General features: G+C 37.1%; 1 protein-coding gene across 1 annotated transcript; it reads left to right on the forward strand.

Moving 5' to 3' along the window:
- The first annotated feature begins 13,739 nt into the window (after positions 1-13,739).
- LOC114710069 (olfactory receptor 1009) lies at positions 13,740-14,684 on the forward strand. The gene has a single exon (XM_028894141.1). The coding sequence runs from the start codon at positions 13,740-13,742 to the stop codon at positions 14,682-14,684; it is 945 nt and encodes a 314-aa protein (XP_028749974.1).
- The last annotated feature ends 308 nt before the right edge of the window (positions 14,685-14,992 follow it).

Raw genomic sequence — 14,992 nt, forward strand, 5'->3', positions numbered from 1 at the left:
TTTATACCAATGTAAAACATTTTAAACATAAACTAAAATCTATACCGATGTAAAACATTTTAAACAAGTTGTTCTTTAAAAGTAGGTTCATTAATCTACCCTTTTATCTTATCATCTCTATATCATATATATCTATATCATATCCCCTTTTCTTTTTTTAGAAAGAGATTGCATTTATAATCAACCTGTTTTAAATAAAAATATTGTTTTTTTTTTTTTTTTTTTTTTTTTTTTGTCCCACACCAGAGGGCTCTTCTGATTTGGGACAGAAGAATCTTAACCATTTTTTTTTTTTTAAAATATGTCTGGGTTTAGAGGGGGAGTGAGCCAATTCCACCTCTAAAGCCAGCTTGGTATATTTGGGAATTTGGGCATAGCATCTCTTACTACTTCCTGCTGGAGGGGGGTGCTGTATCTTATGGGGATGCAAAGAAAATTTTAGGCCTGTGGGGTAGTCCGTGAGGCTGTATTGTGTGAACCAGTTGCTTTGAAACCTCTCTGCATGTTAGATTATCTGGGCCATGGTGTCATCGGAGACCTTTCAAGGGGTCTTGGCTGGTGAAACCTGATGTATCTTAATCTGGAACAAATACATAGCCTCTGGCTTTCTGTGGAAACAAAAGCAGAACCTCTTTTCCAAAGCAACATATCCTTAAATCCAAATTTTGAAGTCAAGGTACCTTTAAAATATACATATTGGTTTAATTCAACATCTTTTTCGAGCAAATGTTTTTTTGTAGTTAAAAATCCCAAAGACAACACAATCCAGATTCTCTGTGTAATATTCATCTTTACGTGGCTGTTTTATATTAATTTATCTTTTTTTGTCTCTTTCAAGCCTACGTATATTTTACACACATTGTAAACAATTTTATCTGAATCAGTCTTATTGTGAATCTATTGCTTTAAACTGTAGTATTCTAAGACTGAATGGGAGCTGTGGCTGCTGGCTCCGCCCATTTCAGCTTACCAACATGGCATTTTCAGTCAGTTCTGTGAGTCATCAAGTCTCAGAAATAGTGGGTCTAAGCTTTTATCAAAGCAGTGTGTGTAGCCTAGAAACCTTTTTTTTTTTTTTTTTTTTTTTTTTAATACTAGTAAAGACTAAATCTACCACACAGCGTAATGTGCCGCTGGCAGACGCCTCATTCCCGCCATACTTCTGGTCAAACACACACGCCAGGAACCCACCAGTGTTCAAACCTGCATTTTGAGGCGTCTAGCTGCCCATATGAGACATGAAGCAGGAACCTGGTTTTGGCTCTGTTTAGAATTGGTTATTAAATATTGTCAGGTTTAAGGTGGAAACTCGAGCCGTTGGGCGCCATTTGTTCCTGGAGGGCTTCTCTCCAAGTTCCACCAAGCCCCACAGTCCCACAATCCACATATAAAATAATCACTCAGATGCTTATATTACTTATAAACTGTATGGCTGTGGCAGGCTTCTTGCTAACTGTTCTTTTATCTTAAATTAACCCATTTTTATAAATCTATACCTTGCCACATGGCTGGTGGCTTACTGGCGTCTTTAAATGCTGCTTGTCCTGGCAGTGGCTGCAGTGTCTCTCCTGTTTCCCCAATTCTCCTCTCTCCTTGTCCCGCCTGTACTTCCTGTTTGATCACTGGCCATCAGTGTTTTATTTATATAGAGCAATATCCATAACACCTATAATTTGAAGGTTTTTTTTTTATCATGGTGTCCCACATCTCCCATATATTCTTTTCCAGTGTTTTTTTTTTCATATTCCACAATTATTTGCTATGGATTTCTTTTGAGTTTTCTAATTCCATGTTGATTTCAGCTACAGCTCTCTTCAATATCAATATCTCCTGATTGAAGAATTTTGTTCTTAAGTTCTGGATTGTCTTCATCATTTCTGTCAGCCTTATGCTTGAGTTTTCTTGGGCATCACTCAGGTATTTTTTTCCTCCTTTAATTATCTCATCAAATTGTTTCTTTGTGTCTTTAAATTCCTTGAATAATTTGATGAAATTTATGGTTTTTCTTTTAAATTCTGTGTTCTGGATTCATGCAGGTAACTCACATTGGCAAGTGCTTCTACAGGGTTGGTAGGTTTTGAAGAGGAGATGCTGGCTGGATCTTTTACTTTGTTGGTATTTTTGCAATGAGATTTCGGCACGTGGACCTTTTTTTGTTAGTTCTAAATCTAGTATGGAAAGGGAAAGTTGAGGAGAGAGAAGAGATGATGTTCAGGTGCTTTGGGATCTGAGATTGGAAGTGGTTGCGTGAAATGATATCAGAGGGATAGAAAGGACTGCTCAAGTATACAGGGTGTGTCTCTGGTTCCCAGTGTAAGTGTGTATACACAGTAAGTTGTATACAGTGCTGGGTATTGTTGAGATAGAAGCTTGAAGGCTTGAAGTACAGAGATGCTTTCAAGGGCCTTAATTATGTAACACCAAAGAATGTATCATTTCATGGGTGTTTTTCTAGAGAAGGACCCAAGGCTACTCCGTCCACTCCAGCAAGAAATAAACACATGAATGAAGACAGGTTCCAACTAGGTGAGGACCTCAACAGTGTGAAATGTTACTGTGGGTTCTCAGCTCCTTTCAGTCAATAGTTTGAAAGGATTTCAGAACACTCCAACATGGAAATTACTGCTGTCATTGAAGGCATGACATTTGAGGAGAGATAATCTATCATCTCTAAGTACTTAACTTATCCCTCTGAACCCTACAGAATCCATATGTCCACTACAAAGTAGCTATTAAAAACCTGGAAACTCAACCAATCGATACCCTTAATAGCCATGATAGCCATATATAACACTTAAAAGCATGATTTATACGTTCTCAGATATATGATATATACATACAGTATGCCCTTCTATTTTGTTGCCAATAACTAGTTATATATTTCAGTTTTATTTATGTGCTTATTTAAATGTTTTACTTTGAGTTTTTTTTTTTTTTTTTTTTTTTTTTTTTTTTTTTTTTTTTTTTTTTTTTTGGTTTTTCGAGACAGGGTTACTCTGCGTAGTTTTGCGCCTTTCCTGGAGCTCACTTGGTAGCCCAGGCTGGCCTCGAACTCACAGCGATTCGCCTGGCTCTGCCTCCCGAGTGCTGGGATTAAAGGCGTGCGCCACCACCGCCCGACAAACTTTGAGTTTTCTATAAAGTGAAAAGAATAATCCTTACACCATTCACTATTCATGTCTAAGGTGGTCTTTACCTTCCTCTAAAATAGTTATTCTCAACCTTCCTAATGATGTTACTCTTTAGTACAGTTCCTTATGTTATGATGACCCCCAACCATAAAATTACCTTGTTGCTACTTATTAACTATAATTTTGCTACTGTTCTGAATCATAATGTAGATATCTGATATGTAAGGTATCTGATATACTACCCCAAGGTTGAAAACAACAGCTCTAAAACATTATTACTTTTCCTTAAAGAATTATTTGTTGTAAATGACGATCAAAGTTTGTACATTCACATGTACAAAGTGGTGTTTTAAAGTATGCACAAACTGGAATGATATATAATTTTTCCACATACCTAATCATGTTTTGTTCCCACTCATGAAGAAAAAAACATGAGAAACTTAAAACCTCCTAGAAAATTTTAATACAGAACATTCATACTAAAAACATCTTGTATTATTTTTCAAAATCCAGGCAGATCAATTCAGAAAACTGCACACATTCTGTGATTTAGTCTTATGACAATGTGAAGAAAATACCTAAGTCTGATCCTTTCAGAGTATCTGCAGCGGGATTTGTGTTTCAAATTTCAGAAGTATCCTGATGTTTCTCCTCCATATTTCAGGCACATTTATTAATATAATTATGTAATGTACCCACTTCCTTCTGCAACAGCTTTAACTGCTTGCTTCAAAAGCTGTGATCATTTTCTAGAAAAAAGAATGATTTAACACCTCGCATGGCAGAGACCCTCTCTTGAGAGATTCTCAGGCAATGGTGAAGAAATAAACTTTGCATGCAGGACATGAAGAGAATCTCTTATTCAGATACTGCACACAACCAGGGATCTCAACCTGCGAGCATGCAATTCAGAGTCAGATCCCCAAAGAAATCAAACCCCAAAGGCTTACATACACCTGAAGGGGTAAAATTAACATGATCTCAGCAGTATTTGGTTATAATTCCCTGAATGTGTCTTACCTCAAAGAAACCATTTCTGGGAAAACTGTGCATGTGTGTATGTGTGTTTCTCAATGGGATTTTTTTAAACCAAGAAATTCCTTTTATCTTTTTTACTTTTAGTTAGGATTTATTAATTGTTTTTTGGATATACCCATGTTGTCATGAATGCAAGAATTTAATGGTTTTTATGGCCAGCTACTATTTGATGGTGTTTTTTTTTTTTTTTTTTTTTTTTTTTTTCCCCGAGACAGGGTTTCTCTGTGTAGCTTTGTGCCTTTCTTGGAACTCACTTGGTAGCCCAGGCTGTCCTCAAACTCACAGAGATCTGCCTGGCTCTGCCTCCTGTGATTAAAGGTGTGCGCCATGACCACCCGGCTTGATTGTGTTTATATGCAATATTTTATTATGTGTTTGCTGATGAACACTTTCAATGATTTCCTATCTGTATAATTGTTAATAGTGTCATAATGAATATCATTGTAAATATCTTATAAATGAGTTTCATCATTTCCTTTAGATATGTACCCACTAGTAGTATTACTAGATTTTATAATACTTCTGTTTTCACTTTGAACCACTTCCGCAATGTTTTCGATAATGGTTGTCATAACTTACCTTCTGGCTATTCATTTATCACAGTCTTGCTGGCATTTCATAGTACTGTTCTCTCTCTCTCTCTCTCTCTCTCTCTCTCTCTTCTCTCTCTTCCTCCCTCCCCTTCCTTCCTTCCCTCCCTCCCTCCCTTCCTCCTTTCCCTCCTTTCTTCTTTTCTTTTTAAAATACTCAACATCAATAGAGTGTCATATTGTGGTTTAAATTAAAGGATTTCCTAATGATTATGAGTTTCTCATAGATAAATTGGTCAATTTTGCATCTTTTAAGAAATGCCACCTTAATCAGATAAAGAATAAAGAGTTTAAAAGACCACCACCTGCTATGATTGACCAGGTAACCTTAATAGAAAAGCCTGAGAATAAATGGTGAGAAAGGATAACAAATAAGCTGATCATAAACTTCTCTAAGTCTTATATCAAAGCCTTGGACAATGAAAAAAAAAAGAAAGAAAAATGAAAGTAAACCAGGTGTGGTAGCATGTGCCTTTAATCTTAGCACTCAAGAGACAGAGGCAGGCAGATCTCTGTGAACTCCAGCCAACGAGGGCTACACAGAGAAACCAAATTTTAAAATATCAAGAGAGAGAGAGAGAGAGAGAGAGAGAGAGAGAGAGAGAGAGAGAGAGAGAGAGAGAGAGAGAGAGAAAGAGAGAAAGAGAGAGAGAGCTGTGCAAGTGTTCTTAAGGGTTGACATCTCTCCTGAACACTCTTGCCTTACTGATTAAATATCCTCCTTCTCTGGTAAACTGCAGCCTACCTTTATCTACACAAAACAAAATAGTGTCAGTGAGGTTGATGCCATAGAGCAGGTTGTCAACTTCTGGCTTTTCTGGGATACACTGGATGAAGCAGAATTGTCTTAGGCCACACATTCAATATATAAGCACAAATAAATCTGATGAGAAAAAAGCAGTCTGCATATGAGTTTCATAACATCTGCCACAACAGATAAACAAAAACATTGTAAGATATTAAGTTTATTTATTTGTTCCTCCTTCAGAAAGTCATTTAAAACCAGAAGGTCTCAAGTTTATCACTAATAAAGAAAATGAGCATAGTTAACTAATAAAATAAAATGACATTAATGTTTTTGTATTTTATCAAAATAGGAGAACATAAAAGCAGTGGGACATTCGTATTTGTGAAATTAATATATTAGCACCTGGTTCAATTGTAGTATTGTATTTATAGTTCCTAGTGAATTTGCAAGGTACTTTTAGATATTTTTGTTCCAATTTTACACCTAGTGTGTTGCATTCTTAAAGATAGTTACTCACAAATATCAGTGCAGCCAAATAATGATGACATAGATATGATTTGATTGTGAAGTCAAGGATGTTTGCTTCTGTAAAAACAGGACCTACAAAAATCAATTAAAAAGATGTGATTGGGGGTAGGAAGTGGCTCAAACACTAAAGTGCTTACTAGGCAAACTTGAGAACCTGGATTCAGATTCCTAGAATCCACCTAAGTCTGATGAGGAACTTACATTTATCACCCCAGTGATTCTAAAACAGGATGCGTGATGCAGAAAATTTCCCAGAAGCTTCTGGGCCAGCCTGCTTGGTATTTAGAGAGGCCAACTACAAGAGACCTTGTCTCAAGGTATAATAACATATAATGACATATAAAGTTGTCCTCTGACTTTCACATGTGTACCATGGTACATTCCTGCCTGAACACACACACACACACACACACACACACACACACACACACACACACACACACAGAGAGAGAGAGAGAGAGAGAGAGAGAGAGAGAGAGAGAGAGAGAGAGAGAGAGAAACACATTTAATACAATTTAACCCATGTACTATTGACTCAAGGTACTCAATTCAGAACACACAGCTATGTATGTACACATTGGAATTTTATTCAGCTGTAAAGAAAAAAAATATGTAATTCATAAATAAATGGATGAAACTGGAAAAGATTATACTGAATGTCACTCAGTTACAGAAAGATAAATGCTACATATTCTTGCTCATAAAGGATCCTACATTCAAATCTTTAGATCTATGTGTTTAATTTGGATTACCTGTATTCAGGAGTTTGAATGGGAAATGTCCTCCATAGTATTGAACATTTGAAGTTTGAACACTTGGTCCCCAGTTGGTGGTGTTGTTTGGGCAGGTTTAGGAGGGATAGTCTAGTTGGAGAAACTATGTCACCAAAGGTGGGCTTTTAGAGTTTAATGACTTGTGCCATTTCCAGTCTGTTCTGTCTGCTTAGTGCTTGCTTAATGGATATGACTTATTAGCATTCTTCTTCAGCCACCATGTTTGTTGTCTTCTGCCATAGCTTCCTGAAATGATGGCCCATTATTTCTCTGGAACTCTAAGTCCAAAGACCTTCTTTTATAAGTTACTATGGTCATGGTGTTTTATTGCAGCAGTAGCAGAAAAGTAACTAATACAGAGTCTTCTCAAAACAAAAAAGTAGAAAGGGGCTATTGGGAGAAGAAGTAGAAGGGGCTATTGGGAGAAGAAATACCTTAAGTGAGGGGAATGAGAACATAGGGGATATGAAAGTTAAAAGGGGGCATACTGGAGTAGAAAGGTCTAAGCAAAGATGAAGAGAAATAAGTAGGCAAGGGAGAGTTAACATAAATGAAGAGGGTATGAAAAAGACATATGGAAACATACTATTTTGTAAGGCAATTAATATAATTTAAGAAGAGCAAAAGGCAGAAGGGAGATATTCTGCTTTGCTGGATATGATTGTTCCTAGATGCCATAGATTGTGAAACATAATTTCCAGTACCAGGTATCCAGTATCTTCTTCTGATTTGTTGATCAGAGAGGCCTCAGAGGCTCTCCAAATTATACGGACTATAAGTGTAAGTTTTGCTCCCACCCACTGGCTCCCCAATACCCTGCAGCTGCTTTCCAAATAACTGACTCAGAGACTTAATATAGATTTTAAGTGCTTGGCCAACAGCTCTGGCTTATTACTAACTAGCTCTTACATTTTAAGTTAACCCATACTCCTTATTTATGCTCTGTCACATGGCGGTACCTTTATTAGCATGGCATGTTCATCTCCTGCTCCCTCTGCATCTGGTTGGCTGCTCCAGATTCCATCCTTCTTCTTCCCAGCATTCTCAATTTGGCTTTCTTGCCTGACTGTATCCTGTTCGGCTATTGGCCAGGCAGCTTCTTTATTAAACCAATTACAGTGACAAAGCTTCACAGTGTATCCAAGGATTATTTCACAGCAAGACTCTTGCCATTTTTCTTGGTTGCCCAACAGAACTTATTGATAAGAGCTCATTGCTGAAGACATCACAGACTTTGGGTGCAAGATATAGAGGGAAATAATGCTGGAGCTAAGGTGGGAGCTTCATCCTTACTTGCTAGCGTTCATCATGTTGGGAGGTGCTACACAGTCTGCCAGGGAAGGGAAACACATCAGTGATCTTACCCAAGTATGAACTCTGTGAACTACAATACCAACTCCTAGGAGAGGTGTACCCACTACTGAAATAGTGGAACAACTTTTGTGGGAGTAACCAACAACTCTCTGTATTTGAGGACTATTTTGCAAGAAGGAATCCAAACCTGGAGCTATAAGCCTGGTCAAAAGTCCATAGCCAGTGGAAGCCATAGCTTCTAGAGTAGGAACTTATTACTATTATTTGGAAAAACTGACAGTGTCCAACTATTTTCTAATATATAAATTCATTACTTATTTTATTTATTAAAGCAAGTTTGTTTCAAACCTTTTCCCTCTTGTTTTGGAATTAGCTAAACAAAACAAGGTTATCTACTCAAATATGCAAAACAAATTTAGTTGGCCTCACTGGATTTTTCTTTACAGAATTTCATGACAGCAAGTACAATTAATTTACTTCTCATTCAACAATAAAATTCCCAAGATGCAGCACACTTTAGAAACATAAACTCCCTAAAGGTAGAAAATGATGTAACTTCTGGGAATTTCATGTAGGTGAAGAACAGTCTGTTCATGAGACGAGTCATACTTGTTCTTTGGAAAGAAAAGTAAGAATAAGTATGAATTAACTCCTGGAAGACCTGCCTTCTTCTTTGTGAAGAGGCACAGGCAGGACTGGGGATGGCTGCATTTTGAGAGGGATTCCAGCTTATGTTTATTATATTTATTAAGTTTATTACTTTTGTCACCTTCAAAGAAGAAAGAAACGCATTTGCATGTAAGTTCAGGTCACCTTCAAAATCCATTTTTGTCTCTTTTTTCACTCTTTAGGAAGTTTGAGGTGAATTAAATGGATTTGTAGGAAGCAAAAAAAATGAGAAAAGTTTGAAATGTGGCATAGAGAGGCATGAATTATCAGTTCACAACTATATTAAAATTTAGTGAGACCTTACTCTGAACTGGAAGAAAAACAGAGTTGTTATGTTTAAATTAAATCAGTCTTCAAGTACACAAAACTGATACCCCTTTAGGTCACACAAGATGGGTAAGGAAATTTCCTGGGCCTCCCATTGTGTGTGTGTGTGTGTGTGTGTGTGTGTGTGTGTGTGTGTGTGTGTGTGTGTGGTGTGTGTGTGTGTGTGTGTGTGTGTTGGCATCTGTACCTTTTTTCTAGGCCACGCTGTACTTAGGGAATGAACTGTTAAAGACAACAAGGGAGCTACACATGACAGCATAATTTGTAGCCAAACTTCATCCCCAAGCAGCATTTCTTTGATTTATTTGGATTTATCAACCACTTCACTATTAGATGGGCTTTTAAGCTTTGAGCATTTTGTATTCTACAAAAATGTGTAGGCTTGCATAGGGGTATTGGGAGATTTCAAGTTCCCTGATGGACAAGTCTTAGTGAGGAAAGACCAGATGCACTGAGTTCAGTCAGAGTGAACTTCGCATGCTTTTAGGAAACATCAGTCCTGAGGCTTAGACACATCTTCTTCAATGGTTAAGGCTTTAAAAGTTTGTTCTGCACCATGATGATGAACCAGGCTTAGGTGAAATCAAATGCACTGATTCTGAAAAGGAGCTTGGCAGTAGTCAGACCTGTGAACACTGAACAGTTCTTGTCATTGTCCCAAAGCTTTTGGAGCCTCAGATTTATTATATCATGAAAACAGTCATCAGCCAGTCATTCCCACCCAGGGTGTAAAGTGACTTTGTACCTTGACGTCATTTCTGTAGTCTTTAACTACACATCTTGGAGAACTGGGTTCTTAAAAAGTGAGGTGGGGCTAAGAGTTCTCTTAGCTTCTCAGAAATTTTGAAAATCTATGGCTCTGAATTTATAACTTAGAGAGTTTCTGCCTCCTACAGTTCACATGTTTCTTTTCTCACTTGCTTCTGTCCCATACTGATGGTAACTACTTTTGTTCCATTGGCTATTGAAATTTTTTTTTTATGGAGCTTTAGACCATTGTCTGCAATTTCATTTTAGATTATTTTTAATTATAGAGGCCATATGTATATACTTTCTCTTTGTGCTAAAATCTTAAAATTGCAAGCAGAGCTGAATTAAAGGTTGAGTCTGTTTTGATTATTCACAAAAATACATTCCCTTGGTCCTTTGTGCTCACAGAAATGCCTTTTGATTTTATGTCTTTTTTTCTGAACTCTTTTTATTTTATTTAAGCAAAATTTAAGTAGGTATAGTGAAAGAAAACTTCTGAGGGTTTAAAAATATTCCTAATATTGCATTGTAGGCATAATTTCATGAATCTCTTCTTTTTAATAGATGTTTGAAGAAATGACTAATTTTGTAGAATATGTGCATGCATGCCTTTGTGAATGTGTGCATGCCTGGGTACATGGTATGTGCATCTGTGTGTCTGTCTTTGTGTGTGTATGTAAGTCCAAGTGTGTGTGTGTGAGTCAAAGGACAACCTTGGGTATTGGTCCTTTCCATCATGTTGATACAGGTTCTCTTGTTCTTTCTCATTATGTATACCAGACCACCTGGCTTGTGAGCTTCTACAGATTTTACTATCCTCACCTCTGATGTTACCACAGGAGTTCTGGGATTGAAAATGCATATTATTGCATTTGGCTTTATGCAGGTTCTGGGGATCAAGTTTGTTCTGCAAGTACTTTAGCCTCTGAACATTCTCTGCAACCATGGAACTGACTAATTTTGGCAATTTCTTAGAATGAGCACACAAAGTTTACTTACTTCTAAAGAATCAATTGCTAGTAGCTCATCGGGTGTGGGTGGGGCCTCAAAGCTCTTCCAGATTTTCTCTTAGGAAGTTGACTGACTTGGTCTTGTGAAAGTCTTGTACTGGTACCTATAGATACTGGAGTTAATGAATGCAATTACTATGCCATGTTAAAAAAGACAGCACCTCCCCACCTCCCCATCCTCCTGTTTTTACACTATTCCTAGGGAATCCTTTATGGTGTACTCTTGGGGATGGTTAATGTAGATGTCCCAGTTAAGGCTAAGCACATACTGCTAATTGCTCCAGCACTTTGATCAGTTATGAGTCTCTGCATTAGTTGCTGACCAATGCAAAAAAGTAGCTTCCACAACTAAGGCTGACAGTAGCCTAGATTTATGAATTTCAAAACAAATATTTAAAAAGTGGTTTGGCAATGTAAGTGGATATAAATTGCTGGGCAGAAAATATTACTGTTGCAGTTTCATTCCTGAGATTGTGAAAGAGAAATCATTTTTCACATTTGTTGGGCTTTGGCATTTCTGCTCATATTGAGTGATACTGTTTTAATGTTTATCCCTCATTCCATTTATTAATGCTAATTTGACACATGTACCTAAGTCAGCTATGGTCACCTTATTTTTTCTATTCTTTTGCCATCATGTCTTTGTTTATCCTCAGAAGAATACATACTGCTCTGATTATTGTATCTTTCTAATTTGTTTTGATATTTGTCTAATGGAAATTTTCCCTCTATTTTGTTTTCAGCATAGCTTTGGCTGATTTTGAACATTTTTCTCTTCCATAGATTTTGCAATTGGGTGTTGCATTGTAGTTTGTGTTCAGATTTTTGTTTGGAATTGCACTGAATTTGCCAAATAATTTGATGAGACTTCTAGCTAAATTAGTCTAGGAAAAATCAGATGTAAATGTGTCTTCTGACAAAATCAGTCCATAGGCATGATGGACATTACACATCTAAGCCAGGTGAAAATCAACTCACTGTTGTGTCAATGAGAAAGGCTGAGTTTAGGTGAAATGGTTATGAAGCAAAATTTGATTGCCTGAAAGCAAAATGGGTCAAAAGTGAGAGTGCCACTACTTACGTGTACACAACAGGTAGATGTGGGATTTGTTCCTTGTAAACCACAAATTTAGGAACAGTGCATCTGTGAGCATCCTATTTGCCAGTCTGCATGTGTCACAGATTAACAGTGTCTCACTTTGTCAATGTAACATAGATCTTCCACGAAAGAGTGCAACACTTCAGCTACTGATATAATTTCAAGCAATGGAGAATAGAGAGCCTAGTATTAAAAATTCTCATGGGGTAAAGATTAATAGTCACAGACAAGAATGTGCTGCTAGGATATTGAACAGGTGCAAAATATCCATGTGAAAAATGTTACTTCCTTCTGACGTCACAGTGAGTTTATCTGTGTCTGTAACCCAAGCCTGAAGAACAGTCCAGTGAGTGTTTGCTTTCCCAGTGAGAGAATTTGTTTTGTTTTGTCCTCTGGAAGGAAATGTATCTATCTTTACCACTGAGATTTTCATGTATACATTTATATTTCCAATTTATTTAGTCATTTCTTTGTTTCATTGAGAACTCCGTAATTTATATTTTTACTTAAAAACTTTTAAGACAACTTTAAAAACCATTTTTGCCAAACTGAGAATGGAGCCTTGTACATTCTTGACTATTTCTCTACCACTGAGCCACTTTCTAAGCTCTTTTCACAGAAAATATTCCATTCTGGGTTTATCGATGATTATTTTAACAACTGATATTTATAATATGATTTTTTCCTACTGAAACTTGTTCGCTGTTATTTTTTTCATTTTTCACACTCATCATCTACTGCTTTGTTGGACGGTTCTAACTCCATTGTATTGATAAATTTTATTACTTGACAATATCATATATATATGTATAATATATTTTGATTATCTTCTCCCATATTTTCTTAGCACCTCCCCATATCACTTCCCCAAACTATCTTAGTTGATTTTTCAAAGTTTTCTAAATAGTGACATTTCACTGAGTTTTTATTTTCTGTAATTATTTATTTCAAAAAGATTTATTTAATTTTAATTTGTGTGTGTGTATGTACACATTTATGTTCATAGATACCCATGGATGCCAGATGAGCACATCAGATTCCCTGGAGCAGGAGTAGCTAGCAGGTGTCTGGGAGATACCAACATGGGTCTTAGGAACTGAACTGAGATCCTCTGGAAGAGCAGTGAGTGCTCTGAACCACTGAGCCATCTAGGCAGTCCAGACATTTCTGTACTTCTTATATGTTGTTTCCTTTATAGGTTTTATAGAGTGTTGTAATCTCTATTATTATGTTCAATCCATAATTTCTATGCAACCTCATGTGACATGATTATATCAGTGTCTACACTATACATTTTCAGGGAGATTGTCCTTATTAAGTTAAGTGCTTCTATAATTAGGATCAAACCTAGAGCCTGGCATTTAGTAAGAAAGGTATTGTTTCACTCAGCTTCCACCCAAGCACAAATGATTATTTTTTAATTTCTAGTTTGGACAGGTTATTTGAGAACTTCTTATTTAATTCTTTGCAAAATTTCATGAAAATAACAATAATGCTTTTCTCTTTTGTCTGTAAAAGCAGTGGATGGTTTTACAGGTGATGTTGAGGCATTTCATACTTACACCCTGATTTTCTCTTTTTCACACTTAAACTCTTCTGATAATAAACATTCAATTTGCTAGTATATATATTTTTTGAATCCTAAAGTCCAGTGCTTGTGACTTCAGCCTGTAGTTTCTTCTCTTGTGCGTGATGGAGCAGTTTGAAGACATGACCAGCCTATAGTTCTCCATTTTTGTTGCCATAGAGACAGACCTTGCTGATGGCGGATGACAACTACACGAGGATCACAGAATTCATTTTCATTGGCTTGAGATACAACCCTAAGCTCCAGGTGTTCCTCTTCTTGCTCTTTCTGCTTTTTTACCTGGTTACTATGACAGGAAACTTGGGTATGATCGTTCTCATTCGTGTAGATTCCCGTCTTCACACTCCCATGTACTTTTTTCTCAGCCATCTGTCATTTGTGGACATCTGCTTCTCCTCAGTCGTGGGCCCCAAGATGCTCACGGATTTCTTTGCAGAACGGAAAGCCATCTCTTTTCTGGGCTGTGCCTTGCAGCAATGGTTCTTTGGGTTCTTTGTGGCCATTGAGTGCCTTCTCTTGGCATCCATGGCCTATGACCGCTATGTGGCCATCTGTAACCCACTGTTGTATTCGGTGGCCATGACCCAGAGGCTCTGCATACAGCTGGTGGTCGGACCCTATGCTGTTGGTTTCTTCAACACCATGACTCACACTACAGCTGCTTTCCGACTTCCTTTTTGTGGCTCCAACATTATCAATCATTTCTTCTGTGACATGTCTCCTATCCTTTCCCTCATATGTGCTGACATTCGGATCAACAAACTGTTGGTGTTCATTGTGGCAGGAGCTGTCTTGGTTGTCAGCAGCACCACCATCATAATCTCCTATTTTCACATCCTCATGGCCATCCTGAGGATCCGCTCCGCTGAGGGGAGGAAGAAAGCCTTCTCCACCTGCTCGTCCCATGTCACAGCGGTTTCCATTTTGTATGGGACTCTGTTCTTTATCTATGTGCGGCCAAGTGCCATTTCTTCTCTGGACCTCAATAAGGTGGTGTCTGTGTTCTACACAGCGGTGATTCCCATGCTCAACCCACTCATCTACAGCCTCAGGAACAAAGAAGTGAAAGCAGCCATGGGCAGGACAGTCACCAAGGCCAAGTTTTTTCTCAAAAACTAAATTGTCATCAAGAACAGAAAACAGATTCAAGCCAAAGCTGCTAGACATGCTTTAATCCACTTAGACATCATCTCAACGTAATAGAGTTTGCAGAATTTGTAATTGACAAGTTTTTATTCTTCCACATGACATTTATTTTACTAACTAAAATACATTTTATTTTACTAAATTTACTAAATAAATTTTATTTATTTTATTTTATCATTCATCATGTAACTATGAATAAAACTTCCTACTTAAGCATGTTTTTTCTCCTTAAAATATATTTATTATTGTAAGTAAGATAAAATCTAATAAATAAAGGAACA

This window comes from Peromyscus leucopus, chromosome 4 (genome assembly GCF_004664715.2).
Source record: "Peromyscus leucopus breed LL Stock chromosome 4, UCI_PerLeu_2.1, whole genome shotgun sequence".
NCBI lineage: Eukaryota > Metazoa > Chordata > Mammalia > Rodentia > Cricetidae > Peromyscus > Peromyscus leucopus.

Bases quoted from the DNA above. Each gene is read 5' to 3' on its own strand.
- LOC114710069 (XM_028894141.1), top strand. From the start codon at position 13,740: ATGGCGGATGACAACTACACGAGGATCACAGAATTCATTTTCATTGGC.